The sequence below is a fragment of the Acomys minous genome, assembly GCF_964271855.1.
Source record: "Acomys minous genome assembly, chromosome: 12".
In the NCBI taxonomy this organism is placed as follows: domain Eukaryota; kingdom Metazoa; phylum Chordata; class Mammalia; order Rodentia; family Muridae; genus Acomys; species Acomys minous.
The window spans coordinates 65,865,585-65,882,391 of NC_140493.1; the positions used below are offsets into that span (position 1 = coordinate 65,865,585).

Consider the following 16,807-nt stretch of genomic DNA (forward strand, 5'->3'; position numbering starts at 1 on the left):
TTTTCTTTATTTTCATGCATATAAGTTTTTTTTAAAGATTTGTTTTATTAACTTGGTATATGAGTGTTCTGCCTGCGTGTATCAGTGTGTATCACATATGTGCCTGGTGTTCTGGGTGTCAGATTCCCCTGCAACTAGAGTTACAGACTGTTTGTGAGCCATCATATGGGTTCTTGGAATTGAACCATGGTCCTCTGCAAGAGCAGTAAGTCAAAAAGAGTCCTGAGCAATCAGAGCATATCCACATGTGGAGAATGGCATGGCCATCGTGCCAGGTGAGGCCTGCTCCCCAGTCCCATTTAAAGCCTTTGCCTCATAGAGTTAAAACTGAGTAGAAATGCTTTTCAGGCTCTAGCTTCGGTTCCGGCGAGATGGCTAAATGCACCAAGAAGGTCAGGATCATCGGGAAATACAGGACCCACTATGGTGCCTTCCTCCGGAAAATGGTGAAGAAAATTGAAATTAGCCAGTACGCCAAGTATACTTGTTCCTTCTGTGGAAAGACCAAGATGAAGAGACGAGCCATTGGCATCTGGCACTGTGGTCACTGCATGAAAACAGTGGCTCGTGGGGCCTGGACCCACAACACCACTTCTGCTGTCACAGTGAAGTCTGCCTTCAGAAGACTCAAGGAACTGAAAGACCAGTAGAAGCGCTACTGTTTGAGACTTACCTAGCCTGCATAATTTACATAATTTAAAAAACCGAGTAGAAGTGATAGAGAGAGCAGGTATCCAAGTTTGTTGCATGGCCTTTTGTTTTTCTGAGACAGGGCCTTGCTGTGTATGGCTGACCTAGAACTCACTATGTAGGTTAGGCTGACCTGGAACTCACAGAGATCTGCTTGTCTGGCTAACAGTTTTGTCAATTTGGCACAATCCAGGATCGTGTGGGAAGTCTCAGTAAGGGACTGGTCTAACTAGTTTGACCTGTGGTGGGGGCACATCTGTGGTGGTGGTGGTGACATAGGACACCGTATCCTGACCAAGTCAATCAAGGCGGGAAGACCCTCCCCTAGGCAGGAGATCCAGGCCTGTATAATAGTGGAGAAAGCACGTGCATTCAAGCATGCAGGTATCGATTCCCTGTTCTCCGCTCCTGGCAGGAGATGTAATGTGAGCTGCTTCGTCACGTTCCAGCTGCATTAACTACCGCACAATGATGGACTGTGACCTGCAACTCTCAGCCAGCCTCTTTCTCCTCTGCTTGTTTGTGTCAGCACGTCTTACTACAGGAATAGGAGGATAACAGAAGAGTCTCCTTGCCTCTGAGAGGTAGGTGATGAGTGAGTGGGAAACTCCTGAGTCAACCGCAAATCTAAAGGTCTTGACTTGGGGAGAGACGATTGCTTGGGATAGACTGAGGATCAGTAGAAGCCTTTGTTGATGCTTATACCACTACATCCCTTCGGTTGTCACAGATACGGGCCCTGAAGTTACAGACCTGAAGATGAATGCAAGAACGCTTCTTCAGAAGGCGGTGCCAGCTGGGCAGTGGTGGAGTACGCCTTTAATGCCAGCACTCAGGGAGGCAGGGGCAGGAGGATCTCTGTGATTTTGAGGTCAGCCTGGTCTACAAAGTGAGTTGAGCTCAGCCAGGACTACAGGGAACCCCTGTCTTGAAAAACCAAAACAGAAACAGAAGGAGGTGGCAGGTGCATTGGTGGAGGAGTGGAAAACATTCTCACCTGAGGTCCAGGGAGCCAGGGTAAGCAGCAAGCACAGGGAGAGCATCAAGTGTTTGTTCTTCTTTGATGTTGGCCCACCTTGCTGGCAGAATCCATTCCAGCCAGAGAAGCTCTTTGCAAGGACACAGTGTACCAGTAGCCATGTGCTCAGGGGGCCTTGCAGCACTTCCTAAAAATAAAAATAAAAATCTGGGGGAAAACTGGGGAGGGTGTTTATGGTAGTGGTATGGTAGATATCAACAGAGTATTACCCAGTTTTTCAGACTTTCCCAGAATTTACCAATGTACCCCAGGCTGGCCTCAATAACACGGCAATCCTGTTTCAGCCTCCTGGGTGCTAGGCTTACAAACATGAAATGCTGTGCCTGCTTCTGTGTGGTGGTTTTGTTTGTTTGGGACAGGGTCTCCGTATAGATGGCCTGGTACTCACTATGTAGCCCAGAATAGCTTCCAACTCCCAGCAATCCTTTCTGCAGCCTGGAATTATAAATAGGACACTACATCTGGCTGATATTCTTATTTGGACTACAAGGTTATAATTTCAGACACATTTCCATATCAGCTAAAAAGAAAGCAGGTGCAGCTATAATGGGGGGGGGGTACACCGAGTGTTTTGGAGAAACTCTGTCAAAGGGAGATGGGATGAGCTTGCTCTTCCACATGCCCTTTCCAGACACCACGCTGGAAGGTGAGTGCTGCTGAAGAGCAGGGCTACAAATTCTGTTTCATTCAGAACCTCTGAGGCACTGGGCTCAATGCCTTTGAGTTTCTTTGGTACTAATATTCTTTGATTCCAAGATTTATCTCTGAATGTCAAAGTAGGGACTAGGTCCTGTATGTTCCAAGATTGCTGTTCACCCCCAGCCTTGTCCCAGTTGCATACACCTGCTGAACAAATACGTGAACAGTAATGTCTTGAATGTCTAAATGGCTGACATTTCAACCTTCAGGAGCATAACAGTCATCATATGTGAGCTGTCTTTGATCTCCCTGAAGGAAATGGGTCTAAGGAAATAGGATCTGCTGTTTCGAATATGAGCTTCCACAGCCACTGCTCTCAGGACTTGAGCCACTAAGGAGTCATGCAACTTTTCTTTTTAGAGTCAACAGATGATGAGTGTCTCTTGTTAATGTGTTTGTGTGACTGTGCACAGGCAGGTGCTACAGTTAAAAAGAAACCAGGCAGAGAAGAGTATGGTGCCTCACACCTCTAGTACCAGCATTTGAGAGGTAAGGCCAGGAGGCCTCTTGTGAAGCCATGCTGGTCTACATACTGAGTTCTGAGTCAGCCTGGAAGACCCAGGCATTAAAACAAAACCAACCAACCAAACAAACAAACAAACAAAATGCTGGCATATCCCTGTAATCTGAGCACTGAGAGGTAGAGGCAAAACAAACAGGGGTTCAAGGTCAGCCTTGTCTACATGAGACTGTCTCAAAGAAGAAAATGAAGGGGCTGGAGAGATGGCTCAGCACTTAAGAGCACTGGCTTGTCCTCCGGAAGACCTGGCTTCACTTCCCAGCACCCACATGGCAGCTCACAACTGTCTGTGACTCCAGTTCCATGGGACCTGACAAAACACCAATGCACATAAAGTAAAAATAAATAAGTTTAAAAAAATAATAAGGTGATGCACACCTTTAATCCCAGCACTTGGAAGGCAGAGGCAGGTGGATTTTTGTGAGTCCAAGGCCAGCCTGGTCTACAAAGGGAGTCCAGGATAGCCAAGGCCACACAGAGAGACCCTGCCTCGAAAAACAAAAAACAAAACGAAACAAAGTAAAATTAAGAAAGGGATCTGGGGAGATAGCTCACTAAATAAATTGTTTGCTGTGCAGACATGAGGACACAGGTTCATAGCCCTAGCAACCCCATAAAAAAGAAGCTTGAGGATACAGACCTGGAACCCAAGCATCAGGGACTGGGGTGGCAAAACAGGTGGATTCCAGGACTGCTGAGCAGGTAGCCTAGCCAAACAGCAAGCTCCAGGTTCAGTGAGACCCTGTCTCAAAAAAAAAAAAAAGTAGAAAGCAATTGAAGAAGACACTCAATATTCATCCTCAACTCCACATTGAGCCGATATGGATGAGAGCACCAGCGCGCGCACACATACACACACACACACACACACACACACACACACACACACACACACGAGAGACTCAAAGTCATGCCACACCCTAGTATCAGTTTAAATAAATTTCAGCAACTCCTTTTTCGTTAAGATTGGTAAATACCTGGGACGAATGAAGTGACCAGACCTTAGAGATGAGGAGCACCTGGCATAAAACAAAACAACCCCCCACAAAAACAAAACCCAAAACTGAAAGAAATAAAAATGTGTTTAGATGGCAGAAAGAGGAACTCAAGGGACACAGCTGCTAAGGCATCTATATACATATTACCTTACCATGACTTTGAAAGGATCCAGGATCAGTGTCACAGACCTGTAGTCCCAGCTACTGGGAGGCTGAGGCAGAAGTAGAGGCAGAGTGTTCAAGGCTAGCATGGGCAGCTTACAGATATCCTCTCTGTCTGGAAAAAGAGGAGGAGGAGCACAAAAAGGAAAGAGTAGGTTTGCATAGACCTGTGCTAGTCACTTACTCACAGGAGAGACTCCTCTTTAGGTAACTTCTCAGTGCACGTAGGCTGGAACCCACTCTTCAGAATGGTATCAAAAGCCTGCTGGGTTTACTCTGGCCTAGAATTCATGCAGGAATTTGATTCTTCCTGGACACATCCAACTCAGACACTCTGTCTCGAAAAACCAAAACTAACCAACCAACCAAACAGAAAAACCTAGTTTCAAAACAAAAACAAACAAAAAAACAAATCTTATTCAGAAATTTAAAAACAAAAAGAGGCCTGGGCAGTGGTGGTGCGTGCTTTTTAGTCCTAGCACTCGGAAGAGTTCCAGGACATCCAGGGCTACATGGAGAGAAACCCTGTCTTGGAAAAACCAAAACAAACCAAAACAACAAAACAAAAAGAGGCACTGAAGAGATGGCCCAGTGCTTAAGAGCACTGGCTGCTCTTCCAGAGAACCAGGGCTTAATTCCCAGCACCCAGCGGTTCACCAGTTCATCTCCAGTTCTCAGAGCTTCACACAGACACACATGGGGCAAAACACCAGTGAACATAAAATAAGACTAAACAATTAACAAAACCAAACAGAAGAAAGGCACTCTAGGGGCTGGAGAGATGGCTCAGTGGTTAAGAGCACCGCCTGCTCTTCGAGAGGTAGTGAGTTCAATTCCCAGCAACCACATGGTGGTTCACAACCATCTATAATGTGATCTGATGCCCTCTTCTGGCCTACAGGTGTACATGCAGGCAGAATACTGTATACATAATAATAAATAAATCTTAAAAAAAAAATATCAAGTCTAAGAAACCAAACCTTGAAGAAAAAAAAAAAAAAGAAAGGCACTCTAGAGGAAGTTGTTTCCTTCACAGACTGGAAGGCTATATACATGCATCTACAGATGAGCGTGCTAGGACACTGGAACAGCACAGGGACACATCTTTGAGGGAAGGAAAGGTTTGTACTGTACCAGGAGCAGAGCATGGGGACAAGGTCCACAGTAAGTCAGGATGGAGATGGAGGTTTGGGATACTCCATGGTGAAAGGCTATTGAACAATAGTGGGGGAACTTGCACCTTGTTACAAAGTAGGGGTTAGGGGAAGTGGGAAGATGTGGGTGGTGAGAAAGTAAGGGACACTGACATTTAAAGTGGGAGCTAGACAACATCTGGTTTGCATTTGAATAGGTATGCTGTGTCTAAAGGCTAGAGGAAGGAGGAAACCAGTGGCCAGCAGACTCTTCATAATGTGGAGGCCGTTCAGGTGTGGATTAAAAAGAGGTCTTGGGGCCAGGCGTGGTGGCACACACCTTTAATCCCAGCACTCAGGAGGCAGAGGCAGGTGGATGGCTGTGAGTACGAGGCCAGCCTGGTCTACAAAGTGAGTCTAGAACAGCCAAGGCTACACAGAGAAACCCTGTCTCGAAAAACAAAAAACAAAACAAACAAAGTACTTGAGACTGGAGAGATGGCTCAGAGGTTAAGAGTACTTTCTGTTCTTCCAGAGGTCCTGAGTTCAATTCCCAGCACCCACATGGCGATCTGATGTCCTCTCCTGGCCTGCAGGTGTGCCTGCAGGTAGAGCACTGTATACAAGCAACTTGTTGTTGTTGTTGTTGTTGTTGTTTTCAAGACAAGGTTTCTCTCTGTGTGTCCCTGGCTGTCCTGCCCAGCTTCATAGCTCTTTTTTAAACATATTTTTTGTTTATTTGTTATATATACTGTGCACATCAGATCACATTACAGATGGTTGTGAGTCACTATGTGGTTGCTGGGAATTGAACTCAGGACCTCTGGAAGAGCAGTCGGTGCTCTTAACCACTGAGCTGTCTCTCCAGCCCCATAGCTCTTTTCTTTTCTTTCTTTCTTTTTCCAAGACAATGTTTCTCTGTGGCGTCTTGGCTGCTTTGTAGACCAGGCTGGCCTCGAACTCACAGAGATCCGCCTGCCTCTGCCTCCCAAGTGCTGGGATAAGGCTTGTGCTACTGTGCCTGGTGCCATAGCTCTTCTCTTTATTCTACTTCAGCCTTTGTTCTTAGCGGACTTCATCACCCATGTGGCACCCTGCCAAACACCTGCTTGATTCCTCTCTTCCTCATGCCACCAACCTTTTCTCCCATAAGCTGGTCTCATTAGCCATAACCACACCACATCTCTCTCTCTCTCTCTCTCTCTCTCTCTCTCTCTCTCTCTCTCTCTCTCTCTCTCTCTCTCTCTCTCTCTCTCCAAGACAGGGTCTCTCTGGGTAGCCTTGACTGTCTTGGACTCGCTTTGTAGACCCAAACTGGCCTCGAACTCACAGCGATCCACTTGCTTCTTCCTCCCAAGTGCTGGGATTAAAGTTGCGTACCACCCCGCTCGACATCCTAACTCTTGGTTTTGACCCACCTACTCTAACCCTCATTTCCTACCCTTCACCCACAGATCTCCCACCTTAAGTCCATACTATCTGCATCCATTTTTCATTATCAGGGATGGAGGGATGGCTCCAGAGGTTAAGAACACTGGCTGCTCTTCCTAAAGGTCCTGAGTTCAATTCCCAGCAACCACATGGTGGTAATGTGATCTGGTGCCCTCTTCTGGTGTGCAGGCATACATGCAGTTAGAGCACTGTATACATAATAAATAAATAAATAAATAAATAAATAAATAAATAAATAAATCTTAAAAAGTTTTTTCACTACCCACCACCTCCCTCTCTTTTGCTTTTTTCTCTTCCTAGCTTAATTCTCTACCATAATCCCCCTATCCAACAAATCCACAACAAATTTGCTGATCTGACCCTCCCACCCCATTTTGCTTGTGTGGCTGAACTTTAACCTTGAATAAACCTGTCAGCCATGGCTTCCCTTGAGCAGTCAGGTAAGGAGCACTACTTGTTAAAAACCCCCTCAAGACTTCCACTAGTTCTATTGTTTGCATCTTCGTTCGAGACACAAATCTCAAATAAGCAGTCTTCACTGAGATCGCCACTTCCTTGTCTTACCTTCAGCCTAGCCGACTCTGCTCAACTTCTTTGAAGCTTACTGTTATTCAAACTCTTCTATTGTGGTAAAAAATAAAAGCCATCAGCAACAACAAAACCCAGTAACCCCACAGTTTCTAAACTCAGTGCACACTTTCAAAGCTCACTTCCCCCTCACCTCACAGTGGCATGTGCAGTTCACCAATTGTTCCTTCTGGGAATATTTTCCTATCTTGACCTTTGTGGTATCTTTCCATAAACAGGACTTTCTTCTCTTTTATGAATTTTCCTGGCTCATCTCTGAATTTCTGATTACTTCATAGCTTCAGCTTGGTTTTCCTTCCTTCTTTCTTTCCTTCCTTTTTTAATTAAGAAAATAGGAGAGCTGGGCGTGGTGGCACACACCTTTAATCCCAGCGCTTGGGAGGCAGAGGCAGGCAGATCGCTGTGAGTTTGAGGCCAGCCTGGTCTACAAAGCAAGTCCAGGACAGCCAAGGCTACAGAGAGAAACCCTGTCTTGAGAAAACAAAACAAAACAAAGAAAACAAGAGTGAGGGGTGGTGGTGTACACCTATAATCCCAGCCCTCAAGAGGCAGAGGAAACAATGTCTCTGTGAGTTTGAGATCACTCTGGTATACATAGTGAGTTCCAGGCTAGTCAGAGCTACACTATCTGAACCTGTCTTAAAAAAAAAAGCAAAAATAATAATTATAACAATAATAATATATATTATATGTGTAGTGTATGTGGTGTGGTTATGGCTAATGAGACTGGCTTATGGGGAAGCTTGTTGGTGGGATGTGGAAGGAGTCAAACAGGTGTTAGGCAGGGTACAGGATGGGATATCACCGTGAGTGATTAAGTCCTCTATAGGACCACGGCTGAAGTAGAATATATAATATAACAAATTATTATATTTTCTATATACAGTGTAAACCAGAACATATCCCTCCCAAAGCTTCCTCTTCATGAATTCCACACACTCCTTGTGAACTGGTCTCTGCTTGTACCCCCCAGCTCAGAGCCCCTTGTTCACTAGTCACCAGTGGAGCTGCCTAGTCTGCTGGCCTCCTTTTTAGTGTGGGTAAACTGAGCTCTCTGAGCTCTGGAACACCTCAGAATCTTCAATGGCTATTTCCTATTTCTGGAATGTTCTTTACTAAACTCTTCAAACGCTACTTCTTGTTTATAATCTAAGCCCACGTATGATGCCTGAGAGTGCCCTCTCTGGACTACCTTACCCAGAAGACACCTCCCTTTCTTTCTTTCTTTCTTTCTTTCCTTCCTTCCTTCCTTCCTTTTTGGTTTTTTGAGACATGGTTCTTCTCTGTAGCCTTGGCGGTCCTGGACTCTCTTTGTAAACGAGGCTGGCTTCGAACTCACAGAGATCCACCAGCCTCAGCCTCCTCAGTGTTGGGATTAAAGGCGTGCACCACCATCGCCCGGCAGACTCCCTTTTATAATGTGCACTGTGCTATTAATGTCCATTATATCAGTTCAGGTAATTCAAAGCAACACATTTATCATTTGTTTTGTTTTGTTTTTGAGACAGAGTCTCACTGTGTAGGCCTGGCTGGTCTGGAACTTGCTATATAGACCATGCTGGCTTTCCATTCACAGAGATCTGCCTGCTTCTGACTGCCAAATGCTGGAATTAAAGGCATGTGCCACCACCACTGGTGCCACCACCAATATTTAACATCTGTTCATTGCTGTGCTGAATAATCCCTCCACTGGCTGCCAGTATCCTGAGGCTAGAGATGTGTTCTGTCTGGGTCACACCTGGGCCTCAGATTCTGGAGCCATTTCCAACTGAAAGTAGGCACACATTCAGTGTTTATTAACCAAAATAATACAGGATTAGGTAGCTGCATGTGCAGGTGAGCTTCTGTTAAGAGATGAGGGCTAGAGGTATGGATTTAGAAATATTATAAAAAATATATCCAGAGTCTAAATATGGTAACACATTTTTTTTTTGCTTTGTTTTTTTTTTTTTTTTTTTTTTTTTTTTTTACAAGACAGAGTTTCTCTGTGTAGCCTTGGCTGTCCTGGACTCCCTTTGTAGGCCTCGAACTCACAGTGATTCACCTGCTTCTGCCTCCTGAGTGCTGGGATTAAAGGCATGTGCCACCACACCTGGCATGGTATTTTTAAAAAATAGATTTATTTATTTATTATGTATACAGTTTTCTGTCTGCATGTAGGCTTGCATGCAGAAGAGGGCATAAGATCACATTATAGATAGTTGTGAGCCACCATGTGGTTGCTGGGAATTGAACTCAGGACCTTTAGGAAGAGCAGCCAGTGTGCTTAACCTCTGGAGCCATCTCTCCAACCTCCAGTGGTACACATTTATAACCACAGGTTTTGGGAGTAAGGGGCAAAAGGATCTAGAGTCTGAGGCCAGCTTGAGCTATACAGTGAACTTCTACCTAAAAACAAAATAAACAAAACCAAAAACCAGTGAGATGTTCAGTTGATTTCAATGCCATAGACTCAGAAAGTAGAAAGAGAGAACAGACGCCAATAGCTTCTCTCTGACCATACCCAAATAAATATTGTAATTTTTAAAAATTTGCAATGCATTGTAAATTAGTGAATGCATTTGGGTGTCGCTGGTTTTTTTTTTTTAATCACTAATATATATAAATGGAAAAAGGTTTTTTTTGTTTTGTTTTGTTTGTTTGTTTTTTGCTTTTTCGAGACAAGGTCTCCCTGTGTTTGCCTTGGCTGTCCTGGACTTGCTTTGTAGACTAGGCTGGCATGGAACTTATAGCAATCTGCCTGCCTCTGCCTCCCGAGTTCTGGGATTAAAGGCGTGCGCCACCACCGCCCAGCATATAAATAGAAAAGTTTTAACAAACTAGGAATAGACCGAAACATCCTTAACCTGTTAACAGGCACCTATGAAAGCGGAGTATGAGCCTCAAAACTTACTCCTCTAAGAATAGAGCAAGGACCTCAGTGCCATGGCAGCACGATGTTTGCCTGTCTGTCTTTCTTCTGTTTTTGTTGTTGTTGTTTGTTTGTTTGTTTTGTTTTTTGAGACAGGGTTTCTCTGTATAGTCTAGGCTGTCCTGGACTCGCTTTGTAGACCAGGCTGGTCTCGAACTCACAGCGATCCACCTGCCTCTGCCTCCCGAGTGCTGGGATTAAAGGTGTGCACCACCGCCCAGCCTCTTCTGTTTATTTTTTGAAACAGGGTTTCTCTCTGTAGCCTTGGCTGTCCTGTGTTGCAGGATAGTTGATCCCATTGTGAACCCTGATATTGTGAGCTGTAGAAGTATGTTTCTTATTTTGAATGGTTAAGCCCTAACTAACACACACTTTTAATCAAAAACTTTCTGTTTGTTGTAAACAGGTGATTAAGGTGTAAACAGGTGGTTCATCCAGTGCTAACACATACCTTTAATTCAAGGGCTTTCTCTACACAGGACTTAATAAAGTTGACCCTAGGGCTGGAGAGATGATTCAGCAGTTAAGAGGACTGACTATTCTTCCAAAAGTCCTGAGTTCAATCCCAGCAACCACATGGTGGCTCTCAACCATCTATAGTGTGATTTGATGCTTTCTTCTGGCCTGCCAGTGTACATACAGGCAGAGCACTGTGTACATAAAATCTTAAAAAAATAAAGGTCAATAGGTAGAGCAAGAAACCAGATGACAGGAATTAAAGAGTAGGAGGGTCTTTGAGTTGAAGGATATTTAAGACAGCATGGAAGAGAAGGGGGCTTTGGGCTAGAGAGGTGGCTCAGAGGTTAAGAGCACTGACTGCTCTTCCAGAGGTCCTGAGTTCAATTCCCAGCAACCACATGGTAGCTCACAACCATCTATAATATGATCTAATGTACTCTTCTGGCCTATAGGTGTGAATGCAGGCAGAGCACTGTATACATAATAATAAATAAATATTTTTTAAAAACACAACTTAAAAAAAAAAAGATGGGAGCGCGTGAGCCAGCCCTGCCCTGATGACAGGGGAGCAGGAGAGCTATCCCTGCCCCGAGGACACAGGAGCAGGAGAGTGGGCCCTGCCCTGAGGACAAGGGAGGGGGCCCTGATCCAGGGCTCTGAGTCCACCTCACCTAAATATCTACCCCATGTATGACATGCTGGAACACATGAAGGGGCCGGACCTGCAGATTCAAAAATTAAGAATCTCCTTGACACATGACAACAGCAGTCCCAGTGAGGATCCAGTAACGATAGTGTAGGCCTCAAACTACACCCTATGGCTTGTATGAATGAGCATTTGAAAGTAAACATATGTGGGAAAAGCCTATAATGCATGATGCACTACAGCTCCGGTGACAAGATTTTTTGTTTGTCTGTATGTTTAATTTTACTGGGGGGAGGAGAGGGATTTTGGTGCATGACGTGTAAATCATAGGCATTCAATTAAAGTAAGAGAAGAAGAGGAGGAGGAGGAGGAGGAAGAAGAAGAAGGGGGCTTTTAGGCTTTTGAGGTTTGAGCTGGTAAGCCTTTGTCCTTGGGGTTTTTTTGTTTTTGTTTTTGTTTTTTGAGGGGGTGCATTTTCTTCTGAGAAGTAAGCTGAATAGGAAGGTCATCGGGATGCTTTCTCTGCCTCTCTGAGGTAGCATGTTTTCACCCCAGCATCTGGCTTCTGCGTCTTTATTAGTAATATCAAAGGATTTGGAACTTTTCATTCTTTAAAAAAAACAGTCCTGGACTCTATTTGTAGACCAGGCTGGCCTCAAACTTAAGAGACCCACCTACCTCTGCCTCAGTGAGTGCTGGGATCACAGGCGTGCACCACCATGCCTGGAATATTTGTTTTTTCTTAGAGACACAAGAACAGATATCTGTTTAGTCTACATAGGCACCAGAGTCAGAGCAAAGAAACGATTCTGCCCCAGACATGGTGAACCGAATAGCCACTGGGGTGACTTACAGGTCATGGGCAACTTATGGATGGCTGTACCACTGAAAAGTCTCCTTGAAGAGGGAGAGGCCTTGTGGGCCACCTGGTGTGTCCTGATGTGTCTTGTGAGCCTTCACCAGCTGAGCCCAATCCTGTGAGGATCTCATGCAGGAATTTATAATTGCTCTGATTTCAAAATGGTGGCAGCCATGTTCTGCCTACAGGACAAAGATCCACAACAGTGTGCTTGACTCTGGAAACAGCGAAAGACAAGAATGTCCACTGTTACCTCTTCCATGTAAGTCTGCTCCAAATCCTAGTTTGTAGTTAGGCTGATTGGGAAAACTTCAGAAGTATATATGCTATTAATACATCATTTAATAATGATATATTATATAAGAAACAAATACATTATTAAAATAGTTTAGTGAGTTTTTACAACCAATATACAAAAATCAATTACTTTAATTATATTTTGAAGCAGGGTCTTACTATATAACCCTACCTGCCAGGTGATAACTAGGTAGATCAGGCTGGCCTCAAAGACACAGAGATCCAGCCTCCTCTGTGTTTCAAGGGCTGGTACTAAAGGTATACATTACCATGTTGTTTTTAAAACTTATTTATTACTGTGTGTAGCAGTGTGTGTGTGTGTGTGTGTGTGTGTGTGTGTGTGTGTGTGTGTATGCTATGGTATGAGTCACAGGATAGCTTTGTGAAATTGTTTCTGTTCTTTCACCTTTAATGGGATCCAGGGATTTAAGTCAGTTTGCCAATGTGTGTGGCAAGCATCTCTACTCACTAAGTTATCTATTTTCTTTTCTTTCTTTCTTTTTCTTTTCTTTTTTTTTGTTTTTGTTTTTGTTTTTGGTATTTCAAGACAAGGTTTCTCTGTGTAATATAGCCCTGGCTCCCCTGGAGCTCTCTTTGTAGGCCAGGCTGGCCTCCAACTCATGTAGATCCACCTGCCTCTGCCTCCTGAGTGCTAGGATTAAAGGCATGCACCATCATACCTGGCTTCAACTTCTTTACTTTACATTTATTTATTTACTTATATATTTATTTGAGACAGGATCTCACTTTGTAGTTCTGGCTTTCCTGGAGTTATGTATATTAAGCTACCCTCCTCAGAGATTCACATGCCTCTCTGCCTCTGAAGGGCTAGGGTTACAGGCATGAACTCAAATGTCAGTTTTTCACTAGGTGTTAGAGACTGAATACAGGGTTTGCTAAACATTTGCTATACCACTTAACTATGTTTCCAGCAGCACAAAATTCATTCTGAGCACAAGCACATGAATTTAAAAAACAAAGTACACACTAAGGAATATTACCATTTAAAAATATCAAAAATAATGTTTTTTGCTGATTGTGGTGGCACATGCTTTTAATTCCGGCATTCAAGAGGCAGGGACAGAGGCAGAGGCAGAAGCAGGCAGATCTCTATTTAAAATAAAAGGTTCAGTGAGCTTGTAGAATCAATGAGCTTGAGGCCAGCCTGGTTTACACAGCGAGTTCTAGGCCAGCCAGGGCAATACAGTGAGACTCTATCTCAAAATAAAGATTAAAGGGGTTGGAGAGATGGGCTTAAGCATTTAAGAGCACTTGCTGCTATTTTAGATGGCTGAGATTCTGTTTCCAGCACCCATGTAGCAGCTCAGAACTGTTTGTAAGTTCAGTGATCTGGCACACTGGTTGGACCTCCATGGGCCCTTGCACTTAGATGGTGCACATACATAAGTGCAAACAATCACAAGATATACACAAAGTCACTATTTTATTGTTTGTAAATTATCTGTACAATCTAATAATAGTTTATTATGGGGCCTAATAATTGTTTAATACTTTAATATGCCTGCTAGCAATCAATTAAGACATAAACACTTGTTATATTTTAAAATAGCCTTAGTTAACCTGGGGCAGGGCACATATCAATCCTCTAAATTACCTCCCATAGTGGGGCAGGTATGAGATCCCTGCCTCAATCCCATGCCATCTGCTTTTAATAACTTCTATAAAGCTACCTCCCATCCACAATCCCAAATACTTGTTAATGTTTTTCATCGGGCCAAATCTCCATCTAACCCATAGTGGCCTTCCTCTCTTCCTTGGTTCTTTCTCCTTCCTCCTCATGGTGGTCTTTTTTTCTTCTTCCCAGAATCCCTCACTTTCTTTCTAAGCCCAGGAATCTTAGCCACACCTACCTCATCTGCCCTGCCCAAGTGGGATGGCTTTTTATTAATTAGCATTAAAATACATCAGACCATCCCCAAACACTATTTTTTTTAAAAAAAGATTTATGTGTGAGTGCCCGTATATTATGTAGGGTAGCATGTGCATAGCTGGCACCCATGGTACCAGCAGGTGGCCTTGGAGCCCCTGGAGGTAGAGTTATAGATGCTGCCTGATACAAGTGCTGGGACTGATCCTTCTGAAAGATCATCCAGTATTCTTAACTGCTTAGCCATATCTCCACAACTACTTTATTTTAAACGTATGTGGTTTTTTTTTTATGTTTGTTTATTTTTGCCTCTTTTGAGACAAGGTCTCACTATGTAGTTGTGGCTATCCTGGTACTCACTATGTAGACCAGGCTGGCCTCAAACTCAGCAGGCTGCTTGCTTCTGCCTTCCAAATGCTGGGCTTTAAAGGCATGCACCACTACACACCTGGCCTTACTTTTTTTGTTGTTGTTTTTGTTTTTTGTTTTTCGAGACAGGGTCTCTCTGTGTAGCCTTGGCTGTCCTAGACTCGCTTTGTAGACCAGGCTGGCCTCGAACTCACAGCAATCCGCCTGCCTCTGCCTCCCAAGTGCTGGGATTAAAGGCATGCGCCACCACCGCCCGGCACCTTATTTTTTTTAAATTTAGTATTTATTTATATTTTATGAGTATGAATATTTGTCCTTCCTGCATTTGTGTACCCTGTTTGTTTGTGAGCAGGGCATGGTGGTGTGCACCTTTAATCCCAGCACTTGGGAGGCAGAGGTAGGCGGATCACTATGACTTCCGAGGCCAGTCTGGTCTACAAAGTAAGTCCAGAACAGCCAAGGACTACATAGGCTAAACCCTGTCTAGAACAACCAAAAAATAAATAAATAAATAAAAATAAAAATAAAAATTGTGAGCCTTCACGTGGGACTTGAATTTTGGGTCCTCTGGAAGAACAGCTAGCTAGTGCTTTTAACTGCTGAGCCATCTCTCTGACTCTAAACATAAAATCTTCTTTTTTTTCTTTTTTAAGTTTTTCAAGACAGGATTTCTTTGTGTAGCCTTAGACTACCTTTGTAGACTAGGATGCCCTTGAACTCACATCAGTCTACCTACCTTTGCCTTCCTGAGTGCTGGAATTACTGGCCTGTGCCACTGCACCTGGCTTAAACATAAAATCTTATACCCTGCTAAATTGGTATTAATTCTGGGTGTGTAAAGACAGGAACTGGGATGCAGTCCTGAGGTAGAACATTTGCCTATCATATGTAAGTCCCTGAATTCAATTCACAACACAAATAAATAATAATAAAATTCTTTTTCACATTTAAATACTTAAGATTTGCCTGAACATCCTCATCGGAATTTATATGCCAATGTTCTCCAGAAAACAAAGGTGTAACAAAAAGATTTAAACTTCATATCTAGGATGTACTGGTCTCAGGACGGAGAAGCAGCCAAAGGAAAGCCTAGGAGTTGACTGTGTAGTAAGCATGGCCGTGCCAATAAGCCCAGACTAGAGAGGTAATATAGTGGGTTCAAGGAAGAAGGTTTCCAAGAAAAAGACGGCTTAATAGGATCAAGCAGTACTCTGGGCAGAGCTGAGAAGCAAAAGAGATCAATTATACTTAAGGTACTGCCAGAAAAAATATAATGAGAAACTCCAAGCCAAAGACGAATTTGTATAAGGAATAAATGTAATTGCAATACATTACAGTATTTGGCTCTCCTATTCTACATTTATAAAGTCAAAATAGTATAGAAACAATTTAATGAAATAATTAAATATGATAATTAAATTTAGGGGAAGTAAAGAATGGAAGGTAATATAAGACATTAAAAATCACTACTGCTGGAAGCAAAAATAAACATAAAAGGCCTAAAATGGATGCATAAGAAAATTATCATAGGGCTATGCCTAATTATTTAATTACTGTGTATGCGGGAGGGAGATGTGAATATTAGATGTGCAAATATTGGTTCTCTCCTTCTACCATATGGGTTTCAAGGACCAAATTCAGGTCATCAGACTTGGTGGCAGAAGCCCCTGACACACTGAACATCTCAATGGCATTCAGGCATATGCTTTAGAGAAATGAGGTAATTATCACAAGAAATAAATCCATGAGAGGGCAAAGGGCTGGCCTATGGCAAGAAGGTTTGGGTTACTATGCACCACTTCTGCTTTTCACTATAGGTCATTAAACCTTGTTTGATTATGAATTATGGCTATGCATTGCTTCAGTAAAATTTAAACTAGGGTTGGAGATGTAGCTCAGTTGTTAGAACACTTATTAAACAGACAGGAAGCCCGGGGTTAATTACTCAGTGCTGCATTTAAAAGAACAAAAACAAAAAAGAATAAAAGGAGTATTTTTTTTTTTGAGACAAGGTTTCTCTGTGTAGCCCTTGCTGCCCTCACTATGTAGACCAGGCTGGCTTAAAACTCACAGAGATGCACCTGCCTCTGTCTTCCA

General features: G+C 43.4%; 1 protein-coding gene across 1 annotated transcript; it reads left to right on the forward strand.

Moving 5' to 3' along the window:
- Positions 1–371: 371 nt before the first annotated feature.
- Positions 372–651, forward strand: LOC311578351 (large ribosomal subunit protein eL43-like; the record flags this gene model as incomplete). Its single annotated transcript, XM_084748199.1, has 1 exon — positions 372–651. One exon carries the CDS (start codon positions 372–374, stop codon positions 648–650), a length of 279 nt encoding a protein of 92 aa, XP_084604325.1. The 3' UTR covers position 651.
- Positions 652–16,807: the final 16,156 nt, after the last annotated feature.